Source organism: Ochotona princeps, chromosome 13 (assembly GCF_030435755.1).
Source record: "Ochotona princeps isolate mOchPri1 chromosome 13, mOchPri1.hap1, whole genome shotgun sequence".
Taxonomy (NCBI): Eukaryota; Metazoa; Chordata; class Mammalia; order Lagomorpha; family Ochotonidae; genus Ochotona; species Ochotona princeps.
Genome location: NC_080844.1, coordinates 29300571 through 29325334, shown reverse-complemented (window position 1 = coordinate 29325334; position 24764 = coordinate 29300571). Strand labels below are relative to the sequence as shown.

At 36.9% G+C, this 24764-nt stretch overlaps 1 protein-coding gene across 1 annotated transcript in view; it reads left to right on the top strand.

The window, feature by feature from the left end:
- The window catches only part of CTNNA3 (catenin alpha 3), a 1173927-nt gene that overhangs the window by 1030589 nt on the left and 118574 nt on the right, over positions 1 to 24764 (top strand). Inside the window, exon 14 of the mRNA XM_058671693.1 lies at positions 11993 to 12085. Within this exon, the coding sequence (XP_058527676.1) occupies positions 11993 to 12085 (93 nt within the window). The remainder of the gene's footprint in view (positions 1 to 11992; positions 12086 to 24764) is intronic.

The following is a 24764-nucleotide window of genomic DNA, read 5'->3' as shown; positions in this document are numbered from 1 at the left end:
AATATTTGTAATTGATTATTTCAGAACAAGTGTATCAGACTTGGCAAATCTCAATTACTTCTACTCTCAACATATTCATTGTGAGTTTTCCATTCTGAAATAGCAGGTGATGGTCAGTATAAGCTGGTGTATACACAAGGCTGTGGCTGTATGTTAGGCATACAAACGAAACTGGGGACTTCCGGATAATGGATGCTCAAAAAAGCTTGGAAATTATAGTTTTAAAAAATTATTTATTTTTATTGAAAAGGCAGATTCATAGAGAGTTGAGAGACAGAGAGAAAAATCTTCTATCTTCTGGTTCAATCCCCAAATGGGTAAAATGGTGGAGCTAAGCTGATGCAAAGCCAGGAGCCTGGAGCTTCTTCAGGTCTCCCATGTGGCTGCAGGTTCTATGCTTTGGTTTATCCTTCACTGCTTTCTAAGGCCACGAATAGGGAGCTGGATCGGAAGTGGAGCAGCTGGGCAAGAAAAGGTGCCCATACAGGATCCCAGCACTTGCATGATGAAGATTAAGCCATTGAGCAATCATGACAGAGCCAGAAATTATGTTTTAAAACAAAGAAAGGGTTGAAGAAATATGTTATTTCTAGCTTTAATCAGCAACATTTTTAATTAGATGTAGAGATTTAAAAGCATTAAAATTTAGTGATTTTTTAAGTTTCTGCTTTTTAACTTTGAATTATTAATATTAGCCCAAAGAATAATCAGGGTATTTACTTAATTAAGAAACTTCAGGTTGTTTTAACTGTTAACCTCTGCTTAGTAAATCTTCGCAAGAAATGACTCAGGAACCTCCATGATAGTACCAGAGAGGATTTGTAGGTTGGGTTTCTGGTTTTCCAGTTTCAGCTGGGTCAGGCTTTACATCTGGGACAACTGAGTTGGATTTTAAATGGGAAATTGACTCTATGGGGAGAAGCAAAAAAAAATGTATGGACAACACTGACTATTCTCACAGCTTCTGTTATGTACTTGCTGGGTCGATGTTCATAGCGTCTGTGATACCTTTCCGTTGCATTAGGTGACAACAGTAAGTTTGCAATTCTTTCCAGCCTCAGGAATTCTTATTTTCATTTCATATTGTTGCTTTAAAAATATTATTTATTTACTTATTATTAGATATACCATTTATATAATTAAAATTATATTTGATGTTGTATAATATGTATATACTTACTTATTTGGAAGGCAGCATAATGGAGAGATGGGAGGAGAGTGAGTAGGGTAGAGAGGAAAAGAAGGAGTAGGCAAGAGAAAGAGTAAAGGGAGAGAGAGGGAGAGAGAGAATCTTCTGTGCACCAGTTCAGACCTCAGATACCTGCAGGGCAAGGCAAGGCCAAGCTGAATTAGCTCCTTTCAGGTCTTTCTCGTGGATGGCTGGGCACTTGGCCCCATTAGCCTCTGCTTTCCCAGGAAACTGGATCGCAAGTAGAGCATTTGGGACTTGAAACTGCAATACAATATGATATGCCTTCATTGCCAGTGGCAGCTTAACCTTCTCTATTACCATGCTTGCCTCAACTGCACATATTTAAGGCACATAATTTCACATTTTGTAGGCATACTTTATGAACCTATGGCTTTGTGAATGTTTCCACTTCTGTTGGTCCCAGCTAAAGACCATTATGCTCAGTGAAATGAGTCAATCACAAAAGAACAAATACCATACATTCTCTCTTATATAAGGAAACCAACATGGAAAATGCAACTCCAATAGTCCAATCCATACTGGTTTTTGATTGTTTGATTGCTTTTTTTGGCTATATCCCATGTGTTTTGATGTTTTTTATTTCAGTTTGGTTCATTCCAAATAATCTCTTTTCTCTAGTCAAATTCATCATGGGCTCATGAATTATACGATGGCATCATTCCCTCCCCCCAAAAAATGAATAAATAAAGATTAGTGTAATGGCTAGATTCTGTGGTATGCATATGTTTACAGCATCAAGACATACATATACATTTTTTAAAATCTAAATTTCCCCATTAGGTACATTCCTTCACTTATCCTAAATCTTTTGACTAACACAAGTCCATGTGGAAACAGCACAATTCAAACTCTGTGATCAAGTTTTACACTCGCTTAAATCTGACTTCGTTGTTGATACAATGATGTTCACTTGACTCTATAAGCAGGGCTTTTAGTTTTGAGACTTAAAAATCCCTTTATATACATGACATAATTCTTCCTTAGAGGTTGTTCAAATATTTGTTTTGTTGCATTCTAGTCTTCTGTTTTATGTATAAGCTGTCTACTTAGGCTACTATATTCTGCTGGTATGGGGAATTCTTGCGTCCCATACAGCCAACTTCAATCCAGTAAACCTGAGTAATGTGTCCAAAACTCTAACATAGATCTGAATTACTGTCTTACTGTGCAACATCTTCCTTATTTTTTTCACTTTTTTTAATTCACTGAAATAGTGTTATCAGATTTAGGCATTCTGTTTACCCTTACAAAGCATCCACAGCTGAAATAGGGTAGACTGTGTGTGTGTGTGTGTGTGTGTGTGTGTGTGTGTGTGTGTGAACCCAGTTGTTTGGTTTTTGCTTTATTACTGTGGCTGGGATTATTGTGGAGCTCTCACTGGGAGAATTTGATTAGGGTTGGTGATATTATACCTAGCAGCCTAATGATTTCTTAAAGTAAAAAATTTCCTGTAAGTTAAAAATATACTATTTCCATTGGGAAGTCAAACCGCAAATTTCCTCTCCCTCAAAAACCTTTGTTACAAAATACTTTTGTAAAACCAGTTTCCATGTTGCTAGAAATGTGATACATGAAATAAGCCAGTTTGTTACAAATCCATAGAACTAAAGACACTTCTTGGTGTCGGCCACCACAATTCTTTTTAATGTGTGTGCTAATAATAACAACATATAGTATAACTTTACTGTTACCTATTGAAAGCTTTTGACTGTGATAAATGTATTGTGAGATCACAATGCCAGATATGCTCTTTTCCTGGGCATTTTTTTCAATTTTATTCTTTTTTTAAGATTGTGGATGTTTAGTTATATGGTTGATATGGAACAATTAATATCAAGCACATTTTCATGTAATGCTTTCTACTTATTTATCCTGATGACAAAAACAAAAGATATTATTTGTAAAGTTCTGAAAACAGTAAGAAAAGCCATATATATCATTATACAACCTTTTCACATTATATACGATCTAAGTTTTATAATTTCTTCTCACATGATACAAATCTAAGTTTTATGTAATTAGAATATATATATATGTGTGTGTGTGTGTACACTATTCATTGAAATTAAAAACATATTTCTCTACAGTTAGGTAATCTCCAGAGTTAGAATTTTTGGTGAACATGTTACACCGTTTTACAAATGTAATGTCATTTTATAACTTATGGTCACATGTTAGTATCAATAGAATAGCTTTTCTATAAAAGACGATAAATGAATTTTAAATTAGACTGTCTTCAACTGTCTATTTGAAGAATAAAATTTTAAATTTGGATATATAATTTTCCTCTGAGTATAGTTTGATACAATTGATGAGCTTTTCCTAATTAAAATACCATTAGAATTGTTTGCAGTGGGTGGTGACCATAATCAGATATTCATTTTCAAAAGTTGAAGGTTGGTGTATGTAATTGGTCATTTGTTGTTCTTGCTTAAACTGGTAGTACTAATAACAACATCTCTACCACCACTTCTACTATTGCTCTTATTACATGGCTTCCAAAAACGTCATACCTCTACCTCCAGAGCAGTAAGAGTCATGATGTGGCCACGATCATCAATGACATCATCAAATACTATGCATAATGAAATTTCTCATCATCCCATGTTGCCCTACTTTCCCTACTCCAAATTTAGAAGTTATTTCTAACATCATTTGAGGTTAACTATCCAAAAGAGATATGTGATGTAAGAATCTATCTAGCATTTTAAAAAGTTTTCTGGAACACATGTTGTACTGTAGAGGTTAAGACGTTGATGTCAGCATGTCATTTGTGCACTGGTTTGATTCCCAGCTTCTCCATTTTCAATCCATCTCCCTGATAATGAGCCACAGCAGACAGCCTAGATGTGTGAGCCTCTGTGCCTGTGTTGGATGCCCAGGTGAAACACCTGTTTCCTTCCCTGGCTCATATCATAGTCTGGTCCAGTCTGGACCACGGCAATCATCTGGAGAATGAACCAAATCTCTCTCTCTTACTATCTGTAATCCTATCTTTGAAACAAATGCATTTGTACCAAATAAAATTTCTTAAGAAAATATTAATTATAATTTTTATAGACTAAAATTATTTATGTAATTAAAAGTGTTTTTATAAATCCTTAGTTCAAGTATTTCATACACTTCTGAGGAAGCCACTTTTCAAAGAAATGAAGTCCTCATTTTGTTTTGTCTTGATGTTTATTTATTTATTTATTTAAAAGAGAGAACTACAGTGAGTGAAAAGAAAGATCTTTCATCTGCTGGTTCATTTCACAGATGGCCACAATGACAAGGGGTGGAATGAGCCAAAGTCAGGAGCCAGAAACTTTCACCAAACATCCCTTATAAATGCCAGGGGCACAAATACTTGAGCTATGCTCTATAGCTTTTCCCAGGCCATTATCAGGGAGTTGGATCAGAAATGGAGGATCCAGAATATGAACCATTGTTGTTATGGGATGTTGGCATCACAAGCAGCTGCTTTATCCACTATGCCACAGCATTTGACACACAGATCGTAATTAATGTTGCATGATATCAATGGCAGCATTTGGCATAGAATCTATATTACTATGTGTATTATGTTCTACCATAGGTTTTACTGTACATGAACAATTTTGACAATTCACAGTACTGATGTAATGTAGTCTAGCTAAACTATTATCAAAAAGGACAGGAATAGGCCCCATGCGGTAGCCTAGTAGCTTAAGTCCTCTCCTTGCCCGTGCCTGGATCACATATGGGCGCCGATCCATGTCCCAACTGTTTCAGTTCCCACCCAGCTCCCTGCTTGGGGCCTGGGATAGCAGTCAAGGGCGGCCCAAAGCCTTGGAACCCTGCACTCACATGGGATACTCAGAAGTAGCTCCTGGCTTCTGGCTGTTGGCTTTGGATCGGCTCAGCTCAGGCCTTTGTGGTCACTCTCTTTAAATCTGACTTTCCAATAAAAAAAAATCTGAAAAAAACAGGAATAACTCTGGAGCATTTTGCAGGTCGACTGGTACACTTTCTCTGGCAAAACAGAGGCAAAAATTCAAAAATTCAACTCTTATCAAGCCTTCTGGAATGTACAATCAGGACTGAGAAACAAGTGAGACTTACTTCAGGTTTCTTCTTTGTTTTTAAGCAGTAAATTCCAAGTTCATTTGTTTCCAGAGGATAGTTTTTCTTCAGCTTTTAAATGCTAAGGTCTTTACTGGGGTCACATGAAGGACACAGGCAGCACCAGCATTTCTAAGCCTCCTTGTGGTGTGTTTCTGACAGTATTGCTGTGAACGGCACAGCTCACACAATAACGTAGCTTCGTATGGAGCCTGGGAAGCGTGTAGGTGTCTAGACACTTGCTCTGGAGATGTCTCAGGGCTGTGGCCTCCACCACATGATAAGACAAACTTCCCAATGGCCTTGCCCTTGGGCACACGTAAGTGTAGTTCATGAATGAGTAGGCTACACATGGCCGCATCCTTTTTTCCTTTGGCACCATTGGTGTTTAGTTGTTTGTTTGTTTGTTTCTTTTTTTTTTCTGTCAGCTTGGAATTGACTGGGTTTTCAAAACAATGTCTGGTTTAAGATCAGCAGCAGTGGAGCACTGCTCACTCACCGTTTTTTCCAAACACTGTATGGAGATCTAGATGTTTGCTTGAGGAAGTAGGGATTGAAAGACTGATCTGGTGTTGTACAGTTGAAAGCCCTTTAATACCTGGTTTGGCTTTCTCTATGGATAGTATATTCATTGCTATCTGAAGCTCATTTTCTATACTTGCATTTGTAACTAGCTTGCCACATGGCTCATAAAACATGTACTATACCCCATTGTGTAGTAGCCCTTGATTAATTGTATTAGCTTAGATAGGCTCAGTTCACTCTAAGACTCAGTTTGCTTAGCCATGGTGTGAAAATGATAGCATTTTATTCTCAGGCTTATTATGAAAATTAAATGAGAAAAGGAAAGTGGAATAACTAGGTAGTTTCGTTAACAAATTATGTTGAGGTTTCCGTTTAAAATAATTACATCACTTTTCTCAAAGGGAAGAGGGGCAATGATCCTGATTTGACTCTGGATGTTTGAACTTTCCAAAAGTAGGCTTCACCCTAACCTCATTCTTCATGACTTCATTAGTCTTTCCTATCTTTAAGCATTCAGCTAGCCTACTTCTTATGACACTTTTCATGAATTAAATATGCAGCTCTGGGAATCACAGCTATCTCACCAAGTCATTTGGTGGCTGAGTGAGTGCAATGATACTGATGACAGCACTTCTCTTTAGGACCCTCTTGCTGTTTTGCTCTGTGCTTTTCTGATGCTATTAGCTTCACTGATGTCTTAGTAGCAGAGGAATGACTGCCATACATGTTTTGATACAAAGACAGATGGAGGCTGAAGACTGGTTTACCCTATTGGATTTGCTCATTGCTTGAGTCCTTAGAAAGGGCTTTGTAGACATTTGAGAGATTCTGATTATCCCCTGTGATAATCATCATAATCCGAATTCAACCACAGGCATCAAATGTTTGGATGTTTGATGACTGCTAGCCTTATTAAGTATCTGAGTAGTGACTTAGAAGAGATAATTCTTAGAAAATAAATGAGCAAGTCAGGCTCCTGACAGCAGTTTTCTCCATGGCAAGATTTATCTTTCCAAATTGTCCTATTTGACTACTTGCTTAATCATGCTTTATGTCTGTGGACATGTATTTCCCTCTTATTTTGGAAAGTTTTATATTCTGTGAATTAGCTTTATCAGACTGTGTCTGCCTTATATGTAGAACAAAGTCAACTCAGTTTTAGTAGCTCCAGGTAAATTCATGTATAGCAGTCATTAGACTTTCTTCTTAACATCCATGTGGGGCCAGGTGACCCAAAATTCTGAAATAGCAGTTTTTAAGCAGAAGTGAATTCATCCCAAGCACCACCCACCAGAGGGTGTCTGGAAATGTCCAGTGATATTTTGCATTGTTGTAGCTGAAGAGAGTCCTGGTATATATGATCCACATGTGCTCAGAAACAAAAATATTTGGAACAAGATTCCAGTAGTAATAAGCCCAGGAGATTCTTTTTCTAGTGGCTCTGGCTACATTGTGTCAAGGAATCCCATTAGTTGATGTTTTACTCTCAGGGATTACCAAGGAGACATGATTCTGTTCTCATGTTTTCATGACAAATTTCATGATAGGACTGTAGTGAGACTTGTAACATGGGCCTATGTTTACTAGATGACATTTCTAAGTGGTTTTTTTTTTTTTGTATCTTTAGTTTGTTATCAGGGAGAAGAGCAGAGTTACAGCTGCTAATAGGACCATAGACTTCTTCTAGTCTTTGCATTCTAAGAATCTCTTCTGATCTTGTGGAAAATATCTCCCAGCACAAAATCTCATCTCTCTTTTCCATAGAGTCCTGCAGAAACAAAGTCAAGGAATCTTTACCATACATTTTCCTTTAGGCAAAGTTTTACAGATTCAACATGTATTGGAGGAATAAGGCAAAAATACCTTTTGTAATCCAGGAAAATTCCTGTGAATTATTTCATGACATTGATAGTTGAACTTCCTTGGGGTTTTAATTATTCATTATTTTATTTAATTAGGAAATAGAAATTGAAGAAATGTCATGTATTATTTCTTTTTTAAAGATTAATTTACTTTTATTGAAAGGCGGAGATACACGTATAACTTATATTCTACTGGGCAAAAGAATGGAATGCCTCTATTTTCCCAAAAGGAGTAAAATAAAAATGGCAATTTTAATGTATAATGACACAAAGAAACCAGAAGAAAGTGTTCATGGTACCGTAATGAATAAATGAAATTCAGGAAAGTGTTACCTTTTGGTATAATTGCCAGGGAAGATTTCTGTGATAACAGAGCATCTGAACTCCAAGAATCTAGCCTAAAGCAGAGCAACAAACAGAGAGAGACAAAGAGTTTGCAGCAGGAATGAGGAATACGTACATCTGAGCGGTCAGACAGTATACCACAAGAATGTCAGTGCTTTCTTCAGCATTCAGAGCGTTCATCTCTTGGCCAGAAATGGAAAACAGGGAACTGTGTGTATATGTGTTCAAGGAATATTCCTTAGATTCCTGTGCTTTGAAATTGTGTTGCTGGTATAACTATTTCTATTTTTCATAGGTGTCTAAATTCTGAAATTCTTTCATGTTTCAAAATCATTCTTTGGCAACAGCTTAAATAGGATAAGCATGTGACAGCAGCCCCTGCTTAGGCTGGACCCTGTAGAATGTTTCCAAAAAGCCTGTGATGTCAAATGCCATTGAAATTGGTGTGCTGAAGGGCAGAAGGAAAGTATGATATATTATTAAATAATGTACAGGATTTAAAGTTTAATCATAATTTTTAGAGAAAGCCAAGTAGAACTACTTACCGGGATATCGTACCATCTCACTTTTCTGTAGCTTTTCCTCTCTTTGTCTCTGTCTTTGCCTATTTCCTTCACTCTTTCCTTCATGCTGTTGGTGACCAGACCTTTCCCTTTTTAGGTTGCACTAAAGATTTCTAACATCTATACTAGAAGGTCTAAATAGGGATATTGACAGAATGAGATAATATGTATTAAAAGTATTGAACTATTTGGGGGCAGGAGGAGTTGCTTATGCAAAATTTGTTATTACATTGATGTTTAGTGGAGAGCCACTATTTATTTATTTTTGTCCTAGATTCAACAGCACACACCTCAGCATTAAGCCAGCATTGTGACATATTAGGATAAGCCACCATTTGGAATATCCTCATCCTATATTAGAGTGTAGGTCAGTTTAAGAAAAAAAATCTTGTTTTTACATATGATAAAATCCAGTAAAATAATCTTATTTAAGTAATGCAATGGATGTGGAATTATATTAAGTTCAGTTCAACACAGTAGCATTCTACAGTCATAATCAAGTGAATATAAATACAGACTTAAGTACTGCATCAATTCAGAATAATTTTTGGAGAATCTGAAGTACAGAAATGTTTGTAGACTTCTACAACATCCCCAAAAGAAAATAATTAGGATTAAATTAAATTAGCATGTAATTATAAAAATGAGATTTGAAAAAATTGGCCTGAAAGAGTAAGAAATGAAATAAAAAGCAACAGAGAGGGAGCAGTATTTTGCTTTTTAGTGCTTCAGCTATTTTTGTGGCTAAAGCATCTTGGTGTAGTTGAGCTTCACAACAACCTTTAGGACTATGTTTAATAGTCCAAAGTTCCCCCACTACCTCCCCTGGGAAATCAAAGTTAAATAGGTTATAAAAATTGCCTGATGTCTTAAAGCAGTTCGTTATGTGCTTAGAATTCAAAACTGGATATACGTACACACACACGCAGACACACACACACATACACACACACACCCCTCTAAATTTATGCATGCATGATTATACACATCCCAGATGTTTAACCTCCTAAAGTTACCAGAAGTATGAATACATACTGTCTGTAAGAGTACGTTAATACAGAGCAACCAATCATCCCTCTTCATGCTTATTAAATATTTTCTTTTTGTATATTTATATCAATGGCATAAGATTTCATGCATCACCCCAAAATAGGTACTTCTCTTTCTTAGTTTTAAGTTAATAGTTTAAAATTTTTCCTTTTCTAATTTTATTTTAAAATATTTTAAACAGTACAGAAAACTCTAAGTAATAACTCAACAAATGCATACAGATTTAACAGTTTGGGCAAGTGGATCAGCACATGGAAGGATGGAAAATCAATATCTGTTTCTCTATAGATATTTTAAATAAATGAATAAAGTATTTGAAAAGTTTGGATTGTAACTGTAGCATCATATTTTTCTATTTCCGTACTCCCAGGCATTTTCTTGCCTTAAAGAATGTTAGATTCTGGCAGCAAATGTTTTAACACTGTCCCACTGATTTTGTTCATGAAAATAAGTACATTTTGGTATTCTTGCAAGAAAACTGTTACTTCTGTGTTAAACATAAAGGCACAACAGCATGTGGGCTTAAATCCTGGGCTTATCTGTTCCTTCAGCATCCCCTCAGAAATGTTACATGTGACTTCTGAGAGCAGAAGTAATTTACAGTGTCTATTTAGTTATTTTAATTGGGGTGGAATATAGTACTGGAATAAATAATTAAGCTTCACATCACTACATAATAGAGCGATACAAAATAACATACACGACAATAGTTTTTTTAAAATGGTAGGAGGAATATTGGATAATCTTCACTTTTTAAACATAAGAAAGTGAGAAAACAAAAATTATTTTCTAATTTTATTCAAATGTTACATAGGGTCTGATAATATATTAACGAGGGAAATTTTACAAGATGTTTTCTCAAGGGTACATTAAAAAAATACAAAATGATTAAGAATGTAATTTGTGATTGTGTAGAAGTTTCCTAGCACTGAGCTCCTGCTATTAATACCTGAGAGAATAAATTGCTCTGCAGTTATAATTGTACATGTTTGAAGCCAAGAATGATTACAAAAATAACAACAGATAAAGAAGAAATATCCAGCACATCAAAGGCCTTAGTTCAGCAGGAATTTTAATGTTTGAAATAAGTACAAAAGTATTTCTATAAATAAGTAGATGATGCTTAGGTTTAGCCCAAAGAAAATGCTAAAGATCCCTGAGATGAAAAAGATGTGAAATCATTAGTGAATAGGAAACGGTAGATTTCTTCCAGGATGGGAGCTGATGACACATTCTCATTGCTGGAGTGGTTTCAAGGAGAATAAGGGCTTTGATAACCCTAAAAATAAGCAAAACAATTGTGTAGGAAGCAAGATTTAAGGGAATCCAGAACTGACCTAAGGAGGAAGACCCCGCCCTATTCCAGTCTTGATCAGCAATGTGTGCATAAGAGATGCAGATACAAAGATGCCTTCCATTTCTGGGGTGTGTGTGTATGTGTGTGTGTGGGTGTGTGTTTTAATTAAGTCTAAATGCTAATTTTCTGGGGTTTGTGCTTTTGAAGTAAAATAACTAGAATATAAGCCAGAGCCTGCTAAAAGTAAAGATAAATTCTTTTTAAACATTTTTACCTATATTTGCAAAATGACAACTTTATTCCTATAAACTATGAGAGAATAAAAACCTGAATTAGGAAAAATAGGTGTTTGTCACTGGTGCTGATCTATTTGGTTTGGCCCATTTTCATGTATTGTTGTTGTTGTTGTTGTTACAACTAATACTCTTCATATATTCACTAAGTATGTGTGGTTTGGGTGGTGTGAGAATGAGGAAGTAAGTCCTGAAACTTGCCTCTTACAGGTACTTTTCAATGATTCACTAATTCAACATGAAATGATGTAATAAAATATAATGAACATTAGGATACTGAACCCAGAGGAAACACTGCACAGAAATCCACCCCTTTCTAGAAAATTTCTTTGCAGGAGATTCCTGAGCAGGATGTGTTTACGGAGAAATTGAAAGAAAAACATACAAAAGAACCTAGCCATTTATACAACGGTCTCTGATTTCAAATAAATTATGATTTAATTTCCTTACAATGTTACTGGATAATATAGAAGGCATACACATAGACCATACCATGCCCATTCATCAAAACATATACATTTCAGTTTGCACTTTTCAGCTATGACGAAAATTGATTCTCTGACAATTTGAGTATGAGTTTTTGCGAAGATGTATGTCTTCATTTCTCTCAGACATATAGGTAAAGGCGGACTTGGTGAGTTACACAGGAATTGAAGATTACCCTTCTGAGATATTGGCCAAGCTGTTTCTCCAGAGGGCCTCCAACATATGACATTTGCCAACATCAAGTTTTGCATCTTCTTCTTCTGTTTTTTTAACAGACACCAGAGGAACTGGAGGATGTTTCTGATCTTGAAGAAGATCATGAGGTCCGCAGTCACACCAGCGTCCAGACCGAAGGGAAAACTGACAGGGTATGTCTTTCCCCTGGAGGGCAAGCTGTGCACGCTCCCACTGGGGCTGTGCGCTCTCCTCGTCCATCTAGGTAGCCTTTCACAGGTAGAGCAGCTGGATCTGTAGCTAGTCTTGTAAAACCTGTTGAGAAAAACCTATAGTATAGAGACAGTGGCATAAGCAGAATCTTTGCTCTTTCTTCATAACTCACAATGACCCATTTCAGGCTAAGTGGTGAGTCACTACACCCAATTTTGGATCTTTACAGGAATCATGGGACTATAAAAATGAAATAGCTCTGAATTTATTTAGAATATAAAAAAAGTTGGAAGTATATTCTGACATTCTAAGGTTTTAAAAAAAAACTCCTCTGGTTCAGTACTCTCCTGCTCTGTTTCTGTCTGCATTAACCTCCTGTGTACTCACCCCCAGTACACACACATACACACACACACTACTTTACACACACTTTATACTATTTCAAGGATTTTAATTTCTGTAAATAAATTACAGTGGGATGCATATTTCACGTGACTTACAGTCAATGATTGTGGATCTATCGAAATTTGTCATTGTAAACACTGATGACTTGGAACTATAGTCCAGACCCCAGAACTCGGATCTGAATTCAGGTATTGTAGCGAAGTGTTTGCAGCTGCCTGGAGCACAGCTACCTCCTTCAGTGCTACTTGGAAAAGTCATTTGGCCTCTCCATTCATTTACTGATTTGTAAAAGGAGATACTAATACTTTGAGTGTGAGAATTAACTGAGTTAACATAAAAAGCACTTACGTGGTAGCTAGGTCATAGTCAGTTCTCAATAGTGATTCATTAGCATCAGCAGTAAAATACTACCAGCACTAGTATTATTACCATAATCATTTTTTATTACCAGTATCATTAAATTAGATAAATTAAATGACAAAATTTGGAGATGAAAGCAAACTGCTAACTTTCCTGCATCTTAGTCTTCACTGGTCCTGTCTGATGTTGACAATATTTTTGTGTGAAGAGATTTGGCATAAGAAGATTTAAGAAGTACTTTATTTTTAAAAACTTACTTATTTGAAAGCTAGAGTTAGAGAGAAGGAGAAATGGAAACACAGAGAGAAAGCATAATTGAAAGAGAGAGAGAGAGAAAGAGAGAGACTCTTCCAGCATCCAAGATGGTCACAACAACCAGGGCTGTGTCAAACTGAAGCCGGAAGCCAAGAGAAGCATCAAGTCTGTCAGACCACGAACAGGGAGCTGGATCAGTTGTGGAGCAGCAGGATGCACACCAGCACACATGTGGGATGCCTGCATCACAGGAAGTGGCTTTACCTGGTGTTCCACAATGCTGACCCAACACACTGTCTGGAAGAATTTAAGCAAGATGCCATTTGGTAAGCCACATGTCACCAATGAATATGAGGGCGAATTTGCTGATATGGAAATACTGCATATCTGTTTTTTTACTTATAATAGAGGATAAATTGAATTGGAAAGAAATTTCTAGTTTTAAACAAATAGAGGGCGATTTTGATTCTAGCACTCATTTTTTCATTTTTTAAAAAAACTTTTAATTTCTTTATTTGAGAGAGAAAAGCAAGCAAAAGAGATGTGTCTCCCATCTGCTGCTGCTTCATTGCTGTTTCAAAGTTTCTAATGGCTGGGATTGCTCCTGGCCAAAACCTGAAGCTGAGAATTCAACCTAGGTGTCTGACATGGGTGGCAGGGAGCCAGCTATTCGAGCTACCGCTCTGAGTGCATTAACCAAAACTCAAACCCAAGAACTCTGGTACAGGGTCTGAGCTTCCCAACCGTGTCCCTGCCTCTATGCTGAATACCAATGACTCTACTTCTCATTTGGATTATCACTTTTTTTTTAGATTTATTCATTTTATTACAGCCAGATATACACAGAGGAGGAGAGACAGAGAGGAAGATCTTCCGTCCGATGATTCACTCCCCAAGTGAGCCACAACGGGCCGATGCGCGCCGATCCGAAGCCGGGAACCTGGAACCTCTTCCAGGTCTCCCACGCAGGTGCAGGGTCCCAAAGCTTTGGGCCGTCCTCGACTGCTTTCCCAGGCCACAAGCAGGGAGCTGGATGGGAAGTGGAGCTGCCGGGATTAGAATCGGCGCCTATATGGGATCCCAGGGCTTTCAAGGCGAGGACTTTAGCCTCTAGGCCACGCCGCCGGGCCCCGGATTATCACTTTTCGATGATAAATATTAGTTTCTATGCAACTACTTTCTCATATGTGAAATAATTCCTCAAAATTCTTACTGGAGTTTATTGCATATTTTGCTTAATAATAATAATATCCTAAATTTGCAAGTTTGCTTTTAAGGTTTAGCAAATGCCTTCTTATTTGCTATAAAATACAAAAAAACATGGTGTGACATATTAAGACATTTTCTGTTTCTAGCTGTTCACATGGCTTAAACTTAGTATTTATCATCCAAAAGATCCCACATTTTGTTAGAAATATTGTTTTCTGGCAGCAGTAATATTCTGTGTTTATTTTTCATGAATATATTTTGTCAATCAAATGTTCTGCAAATAATCACTAGTGTTATGTAATGAACTGGTGTTTGTTGATATATTGGGCAATGTCACTTTGTTGAGTTTCCTTTAGTTGCTGATTGTTTGGATTATTGATCAGTAGTTCAGAAGTTGGTTCAGGATGGCACAAAGCCTCTGGATTTAGTTTCCTTGATATCTTGCAGGCATCATCAGTAAGAGATCAAATCGCACAAATGGCAGTGGTATTGGCAATCCATTTTTCTGTGGAAAGCTTGCTCATACTTTCATTGAACTAAGGGTCGTATTTGGTCTGATATTGTATCACCATAGGTAGAGCATGAAGGTCGGCGCTTACAAAATAGACACAGTTCTAGATAAAGCAAGGACACAGATTTCAGAATGCTGGGTCAAAATAAACATGGATCTGTTTAATAGATAAATCAGGGCACTTCCCCACAGCATCATTAGTAACCTCAAATAAGAAAATCTGTATGTAAATGTTTTACAAACTTTGAAAACGTGTGGGCATTGAAGTACAAGAGACTTCAGCTGCTGCTTGGGATACGAGGGTCCCCTATCAGAGAGCCAGGTATCGAGCCCCTTTTCATCTTCTGATTCAGCTTTCTGCTCGTGAATCTGGAAAGCATCAGAGGATGGTCCAAGTCCTGGGGTTTGCTACTCCTGAGGGAGACCTTGATGGATTCCACAGCTGTTCCATTCTCAGTTCTAGTCTTTCTTTTAGACATCTGGAGAGTGAATTAGTATATGAGATTAATTTATTCTCCCCTCTCTTTCTCTCTCTTACACTCCACCTTTAGATACATACAAACATACACACATACTTTCCAAGTATGTAAAAACAGATACATCAACATTTTAGGTTGATAATTTCTTTAATACTTCTTTAAAAGAGAAACTTCTTTTACTACTATTTTTTATTTTTGTCCTTGAATTGAAAATATAGGCAAGCTAAAGGAGTCCATGTGCATTGTAGATTATAAAATTGATGTCTCCATGAGTTCTGAATCTTAAGAACCTTTCTCTGATACCACTGTGTTTAACTTTTCACTTTGAAACACTCTCAATTTGCTCTGCCTCTTAGATTTGGATCCTGATGTCGGCAGGCCCTTGACAACCCAGTTCACTTGAGATTTACATGAATAATAACATGATCACTGTTTTGTGACCAGAAGGTAAACATCAAGCCAACCAAGAAAGGCACTGTATTCAACATGATCACTCTGTTCTTATAAATCTCTTCTGTATGAATTAAAAATACCCCAAGTTTTACTAATTTCTATAGATTCCCTGAAGCTACTATGTAAAATTCCTTTTGAGACCACTCATTTAGTACCCACGCAACCTTACGTGAGGGTTATCATCTAATAGAACACTTTTTGAGCAGTACATCCATTCCCAGCATGAAAGGTTCTGCAGTTCATTTTCCACTGATCCCCATGATGTCCCCAGAGGGATCAAGCCCCAGTCACTATAGAAGTGGCAAGTCTGACAATACATGTTTGGACTGGTTTTCTAGTCTTTCATTATCCCTTTTTCCCATCATCTGGTTTTGGTTTTTCATATCTATTCCCAAAATAATCTACTATCCAATCTCATTACCTATTTTTTGGGGGGAAGAACAAGAAAAAGTCAAGACTTCACAAAAACTTCATTTAGAAAAATTGCATTCACTTTGCCGTATTAATAACATTGCAAGAGTTAGATTTAATTTATCTAGTAAGTAGATTGTTTTCAGTGTTGGGTCTTTGGTGACTACCTCATGTCAGTTCACAAATGATGTAGAGTTAGTAGGATGAATCCTTTATTAACAAACAACTGTGGCCACAGCAAATCTTACATTTCAATATTGAAATGAGAAACAGAACATTAAAAAATGAATTCTGCAGCTGTCTAAGAAGATAGAAATTTCCCTCTAACTTTAAAGAGTAATTATATAAAATGTGTAAAATTTAGCTCCTACAATATTTTCTTACTTTATATTTATATTATGAATTGTTTAAAACAAATTTTAGCTTCCTATCTCAATCAAGATCATGTTTACAGAGATTTCATAATCTCTACGACTCGTCTTTTATCCCTGATAATACCATATTTATTATAATTGCATAATAGTATTAATAAGCTAATCCTTTTATCCTTTTAAGGTTTTATGTTTTTATTCTGTTCAGCAATGCTCTAACTTGTATCTATTAAACTGAATTTACCTTTTGACATGTTAGATATGCACATTATTGTAGGAAGAATGCATCAAATTTTGAAGTGGATTCTATTGAGAATTGTTTATGTGTTCTAGATCATACTCCAAGGCTTCATGTCTAGATTACCTTTTTTTGTTTTGTTTTGCTACTATTACTAAGGCATTAATGCTGTTTTGGTTTTTGGCTTATGCAGACTGCCATATTGAACACATGCTGGAACCAATTTTAGGCACTGGCTAGTAATGTTGTGACAGTTATTTATTATTATTTTACTTTCTGCATTTCACTGCTAGTAGCTTTTGCTCACCATCATCTGTTATTGCTGTCATCAGTTGCAAATGACATGGGGTGTTGTAAAGGTATGTAATAAACAAATAATGATTTAGAGTTCATGGCCATTGACAGCAAAACACCAAATGGACAATAGTGCGTGCCTTATGATGTGGTTATAGAACAGCACTTGAAATTAGTGATTACATTAATTATTAAACATGGCTGCTTTCTGGAGTGATACTGTGATTTTTATCCAGTGATTGTGTATTCATAGTGACTCAGGAATTTGATGGGTGATAGGTCTTCAGAGAAACCTACACAGAAGTCATTGCTTATTCATTCCACAAATTCAGCAAGGATAAAATAAGCATCTTTTATCTTAAAAGCTCAAATTTGAAACAATCATGAAACTTTACTTTTGCTAAGACCATCACATTGCCAGTCTTACTGATAAGGTTTATGTAAGTCCCAAAAGCTTCCTAAAATATTACTCAAAATGTATGTTAAATCATACTTTCATTTTTATAAGGCAATGCCAGTTATCGGTGAACACACTGTAGTTTATATAATGTTTCTAAATTAGCATATTATGTAATAAATTCCTGGAGTTTGTTTGCTTTAATTTCCATTCATTTTCCTATTTGCAAAATTAAACTCAATGAATTGAAGTATTTTATGTAAGTCATGTTGGCTGGGATTAAATCTTAGGTATTGCAAGCTGAACCATACCTCCTAGTGCAGTATACCTGTAAACTTGGATAAAGTCTCAACATTTCTACTATTGCTATAATCAATTTTATATAGTTGCTATTAATTATAGAAATATGATTTTTGAAACTGAAAACTACAGGTTTTAAAATCATATCTGTTTAAACTTTACAAACATCCAAATTGTCTAATCCTATTGTTTAACATTTGTCAAGTACCCACGGTGCCCAACGGTGACAGAACACTATGAAGTGTATCATTTCTCCTGGATAATGTGGTGTGGAGGCGAATAGGGTTGGGGTTCAGGGTCCCTAGTGGGATGAGGCTGTGATGTCTCCAGCACAAACTCCAGAAGAACAAAAGCAGGTACTCAGCCTCATCACCTCTGCTTTGGTAGTATTTCAATAACAAGAGAATTCTACTTAACAGATATTTTCCCTCTTTATAATTGGGACTATGGAGGTAAGAGGCCGAAGCAGTTGTTCAAGTCTAAGCAAGGAACAGCTGAGATTATGTTCTTCAAGCCTATCTGGTAACAAGTGTGGATTAAGAAAGACTCTTAATAAAATGGATGGAAGGAACTCAGGGAATTAAATGAGTGACTGGTATCTCAGCTTCTTACCAGTGCCTGAAAATGTAGAAATCAAGACTGTGGCCTTTGAAATCAGGCAAAGCTGCACTCAAGTCTCAGTTCTATCAATATGTCAATAGGGCCATCCTCGACTGCTTTCCCAGGCCACAAGTAGGAAACTGGAAAAGAAGTGGAGCAGCTGGGACATGTGCTGGTGCTCTTATAGGATTCCTGTGCAAGCAAGGATAGGACTTTAGCCACCAAGCTACTGCCCTGGGCCTGTTTGGAGTCATTTTAAATCTCTATCTACCCTTGTCCAAAAAACTCAAATGCACCATGCTTCTTCTTTCAGCCTGTCTGGAAAACAACTAGGATCGAATGCTCCAGCACTGTTGTTCATTAGGTTAAGTTTCCACTTGCAAGCTCAACATCTCTATCAGAGTGCTGTTTCAAATCTAGCTTCCTGCCAGTGTGCTGGGGAAGGAACCTGAAGATGGTCTTAGTGCTTGAGTCTCTGCCACTCATGTGCAAGACCAGAAAATAGTTTTTTATCTTGTGACTTTTGCCTGGTTATTATAACCATGGTGGAGAGAGTCAGCAGCTATAGGGTCCATCAGTCTTTAAAAACTAGAGAAGAACTTCTTTTGCCTCACATAGTTTATACTTTGTTTTTACTGGCTTGCTGAATTAAGGGAGGAAAAAGGAATTCTTTTAACAGTATTAAGTCAAACAGGAGTGAGAGTGTATGGTGCCGTTGTCTCCAATTTCAGGAACTGAGTTTAATGACATGAATAATAAAAACAAAATTGACTGCTTAAACATTTATAATTTTTTAAAGATTTATTTATTTTTATTATAAAGTCAGATATATAGAGAGGAGGAGAGATAGGGAGGAGATCTTCCGTCCAATGATTCACTCCCCAAGTGAGCACAACGGCCGGTGCCGTGCCGATCTGGAGCCAGGAGCCAGGAACTTCCTCCAGGTCTCCCACATGGGTTCAGGATCCCAAAGCATTGGGCTGTCCTCGACTGCTTTCCCAGGCCACAAGTAGGGATCTGGATGGGAAGCTGGGATGCCGGGATTAGAACCGGCGCCCATATGGGATCCCGGCATGTTCAAGGCAAGGACTTTAGCCACTAGGCCACGCTGCTGGGTCCAAACATTTATAAATTAAACTATAGTCATCTCATTTCATTCTGACATTGATATGCTGCCTGTAAACAATATTATCATGCATATTGAAGATGCCACATTGTAAAAATTGAAACATATTATCTGTGTTTGATGAGTATGGTTATAATAATCTTACTAAATACTATATTCATGAGAGAATAAACATTTTGTAAACCTTCACCGTCATAAGGTCAATCTTTGAGGCCACTGAAACTGTACAAGCTCTATAAATAGAAGTAAATTAGGACAGAAATAAGGGCAGTTGCCTAGGTTACCGGACACAGCCTCAAAATGTCAACAGCAGCAAATGAATTGGAGCATATCAAATCTTATAACACTAGAGATGATTCGTGTTTTTTCTTTACAGCCATGTACATCCTAACTTCATGTTGGTTATAGGAAGCACTGTCTCATTATTGCTTGTCAACATGCAGTTAGCTGAATATCCTCTGCTATGAGAAAATGAAAAAATGGCGTGGATGGGTCATTTATTGTAAAAATTGGGAAAAAATTTAATAGGGACCACTTATTTTCAGAATCTACTCTCAAATAACTCAAATTTATACTGGATTACCATATATATTATGAAAAGTCATAGCCTTATTGCCTTCTTTGTCATATAATTTGGCTTAGGTTATTATGAAACATGACCCAAGTAAACCTTGATGGAATTACATTATTCAGCAGCAATATAGCAGACAGTGTATTTTCTCATCATTGGTTTCTATAATTTGAATTTTGTGTTTGGCAATCATTGGTTTTTCCTAACTTTATCTGTGATTATTCTATTTTGTATTCATGATTTCCTCCCCTTCTCTCCATTTCTAAACCTTAGAGTTCATGGAGTTATTATATAAGCTTTGCAGTTATTCTCCTAGGCATTCTCATGCACTCCCAGATTCCCAATCTCCTATATAGGCAGGGGACTCTGAAACAGTCCCCTCTCCTAAGCTCTAGCTACATACATAAGCATTTATGCGAGTCTGCTCTCACTGGGTGGTTTACAGACACCGGGGCTCTCATTGTTCTCATGATTAATATGCTGTTCTGTTCTATACATCTACTCAAACTCCCCAGTATCCATTGCACCTTTATGCATTTAATTACTCAGTTCTGAAACCAGGAATAATTTTTAATCTTCCCATTGCTGGCTGTATGTATTTATTTATTACTTTCATGTAAATATTTTATGAGCTTAAAAATATTTTGTGAGCTTGTGTGTTTTTACCACCCCCATTATCACTGTTATTAAAGAACTTCACTAAGGAAGAAGGGAATATTTCATTCCATGCCCATGTCTGTGGGCCAGAAGGGTTGAGGATGTTTTAGAGACGGGGACTGAGAATTGGCTTTACTCACACAAACAGTAAACTTTTTAATAAACTCTTCCTGGTAAGAGGTAGTTTGAAAACTTGAAATCTTGTAAAGGGCACCTAGGAGGTAGACGGGTACCTTCTAAAGAGAACCTGGGTTACTGAGGTTTTGTATTTATGATTGCATTTCTGAGGGGTAGTTCCCACATGTTTGAGATAGACATTCCTGGGCTAAAAGGCTGAAGAAGTTATGATAAAGCTTTGTATCCCCAAAGGCAAATGAAGCATAGTTGATTTTAAGTTTTGTATAGTACAGTGCACCAAAAGCAGGGAGAGACCCACTGCCACAAGGAAGCCTTTCTGAAGTTTTGCTTGTCCATTGCAAGGGACATCAAGGCTTTCTTGATTACTGCCTTAGTTCACACACAAGCATTTCTCGCCTGCATTTCCAAATTGTCTTCCGCCACCAGTTTTGTAAAATAGTTTTCTCTGTACTCAAATCCATGTGATATTTCTGAATGTGTCATCACCACACACCTGTCACCCTCCTAGATCTCAGCATCATTTCCTTACCCTTTGATCCTGCATGAAGGAACTTTACCTTCTGTATCTCATATATATATGGAAACCTTGTTTCCTCGTTTTGAAATCTCAAATCCTGTAAAGCATTAGGTTCTCCGTTACATAGTTCCCTTCATCCGCGAGGAACACAATTTCATCCATTCCTCCAAACTTCCCTTAAATCAGCAACACTGAGTCATTGTTAGGATATCAGTTAACCCAGCCTTTTGTGACGCCTCCAGTGTGATTCTTGACCATGTGGAGATTGCCATATTCAATGTATCCCATATAATTTATATAAAGGATGTTCCTTTCCATTAAATTCTTTTAAAAATGATTTATTTATTTTATTGCAAAGTCAGATATATAAAGAGGAAGAGAGACAGAGAAGAAGATCTTCCATCCGATGATTCACCCCCAGGTGACCACCACAGCCCGTGCTGCGCCAATCCAAATTCAGGAGCCAGAAGCCTCTTTCCAGGTCTCCCACACAGGTGCAGGCTCCCAAGGCTTTGGGTCATCCTGGACTGCTTTCCCAGGCCACAAGCAGGGAGCTGGATGGGAAGTGGAGCTGCCAGGATTAGAACTGGTGCCCATATGGGATCCTGGCACGTTCAAGGCAAGGACTTTAGCTGCTAGGCCATGGCGCTGGGCCCGCCACTAAATTCTAAATCCCATTTGTACAACAAATGTGTTTGTCTCTTTGGGTGTTACATTTACAAAATCTGGGGAATTTTGTGTTACAGAGTAGATTTATATGTGAATCAACTCATACATGAAAGACTGTAAAAGGAGGGTTTCTTTTGTAAGACACTTACCTCAAAAATGTATCAAGGGATGGGTCTTCTGGCGTAGCAGGATAAGCTGTCGCCTTGGCTGGCCACATCCACATTCACGGTCTCTGCTTCTGATCCAGCAAATAGTGTTGATTCCTCTTTATGGAATACAATTTCATATTTTATGTTTATAATCTATAACTAAACCAAAATAAATAACAAATTTGTCTCCTTACATAGGAGATTTTGAAATCTTGAAAAAATTGAAATAAATGTAAGCTCATTTTGGAGAAAAAATTGAAATCCATTCATAGTTTTTTTTCTTGATCTACAGCTTCCATGATTTTTTTTTTCAGCTTTAGAATTTATTGTGATGGAGACATTTTAAAATCTCCCACTTTTAATACGAAATACATCATACGGGATTGTTTTAGTTATTTATTGTAAAAGATAAATAAAGTTTATTCCTCATCATTGAAACTTTGTACTTTTCGATCAACAATCCTATCTTTACCTACCTCTCCTTTCTCCTAGCTTCTAATAACCGTCATTCTGCTTTCACTTTTGTTGCTGATGTGAGTTCATGCAGATTTTTACTTTCTGTGTCATGTCTTTATTTTATTTAATACAACCGATTTCACGATTATTCTACTTTCTACTTTTGTTGCTGATGTGAGTTCATACAGTATTTTTCTTTCTATGTCATGTTTATGTTTTTTGGTATAACCGATTTCAGGTTCATCAACTTGCAAATGCCAAAGATTTCTGTTATTTATCTATATCATATTTTTTTATTCTTCTAACAATGGATACCTAGAATGCTTCAATATCTTAGCTATTGTGAATAATGCTGCGGTAAACATGAAATGCACGTATTTTTTCAGCATATTGACTTCAGTCCCTTTGGGTATATGCCCATCTGATTCATATGGTAATGTTATTCTTGGTTTTCTAAGGAACCTCTAAGCTATTTTCCATCATGGTTGTATTAATTTACATTCCAATCAATAGTGCCAAGGAACACTCTTGCTCCACAGTCTTAGGGATGCTTGTTCTCTTTTGCCTTACTGAAAATAATCATTCTAACAGCTAAGAGGTGACATTTCCTGATATTTTACTTCATATTTTCCTAATAATGAGTGATTTTGAGCACTGCTCATGTATCTATTGCTCATCTGTATGTCTTCGTTTGACAAGGGTATGTTTACATCTTTTGCTCATTTTATTATTCTTTGATTTTAAAAACTGGAATTTGCTTGACACAACATAAATGCACATGGACGTGGATACAGTGAGAAATTGCAATACGTGTATGCAATGTGAAATGATCAACTCAGAGTAATTGCCATCTCTCTCCCCTTAAACATCTTCCTTGTGTTGGCAATGCTCAGAGTCCTCGGTAATAGTTATCTTGAAATATAACATGCATTGTTGTCAATGATTTTGACCAATTTTGCTTTAGAATTTTAGAAGTCCAACAAGCCATCCTGGACTTGTGAAAGATCCCATGTATATCTTTCTACTCCCACACCCACTTTTCTACTCTCTACTTCCCTAAGATCAACTGTTTGAACTTCCCTTCCGTTATTTATTTCTAGTTTTTTTTTTGAGGTGCTTCCATTCTTTCCGTGTACTTATTTACAGTCCAATATAGAATAGGATAGAACTTTCTATGTCTCTGCACCATCCCAAGCATTTATTACATCTTGTCTTTATAAGACATTCTGAAAGGGCTAAAATGATGCCTCCTTGTGGTTTCTTTCCGCATATCCTTGATGATCCGTAACACTGAATTTATTCACATACTTATTGGACATTTTGTATCACTTATTTTAAGAAATATCGGTTTGAGCCATTTGTTTTTCTTTTAAAATTATTTTTATTTTTTAAATGTTTTTCAGAATCCATTTAGCTTTCAGATGTATATATTACCTCCCTAGAGAAATAATCCCATAATTTCCCTCCTATATGTTTTAGTCTTGCTTCTCCATTGAGGTTGAAGCCAGACTGGTGGGATGGGAGCACAAGTGATAGATCAACCCTTTAAAGACTGGCTTGTCTTGGAAGGATTATTTCACCTTCATTTACGAGTGAGCACTTCCCTGAATAAGGATCCTATTTTGGCAGGTTTCTTTTTTTCCTTTTAGGGCACAGACTATACCACTCCTTTCTGTCCTTACCTGCAACTACTTTGGAAGTGAACCAGCAGACAGAAAAGTTTTCTGTTTCTCCTGTCTAGAGAATCTGCCTTTTCAATTTAAATAAATAAATAAATAAATATTTAAATATATAAAAATAAATATATAAATGTATACTGAGAGAGCTTGCAGGAACCCCACCACAACCCATACCATTTCCCACTCTGTGGCCTATCCTGATAACTCTTAAAATCCGGACGTACAGGGAGTCTGCACTCCACCTTGTGAGTTGCCCTATTCCTAGTGTTTGGTTCGTACTTGTTAAACCCGAGGTGGGCAGGGGCCAGGGGCCCCTCGCCCCATGACGAACGGAGCCCTCTGGCAGACACGAGACAGGAGACCAAGAGATGCAGCTACGCATGAGGCAAGGTTTATTTCACACGGGCTCGTGGGC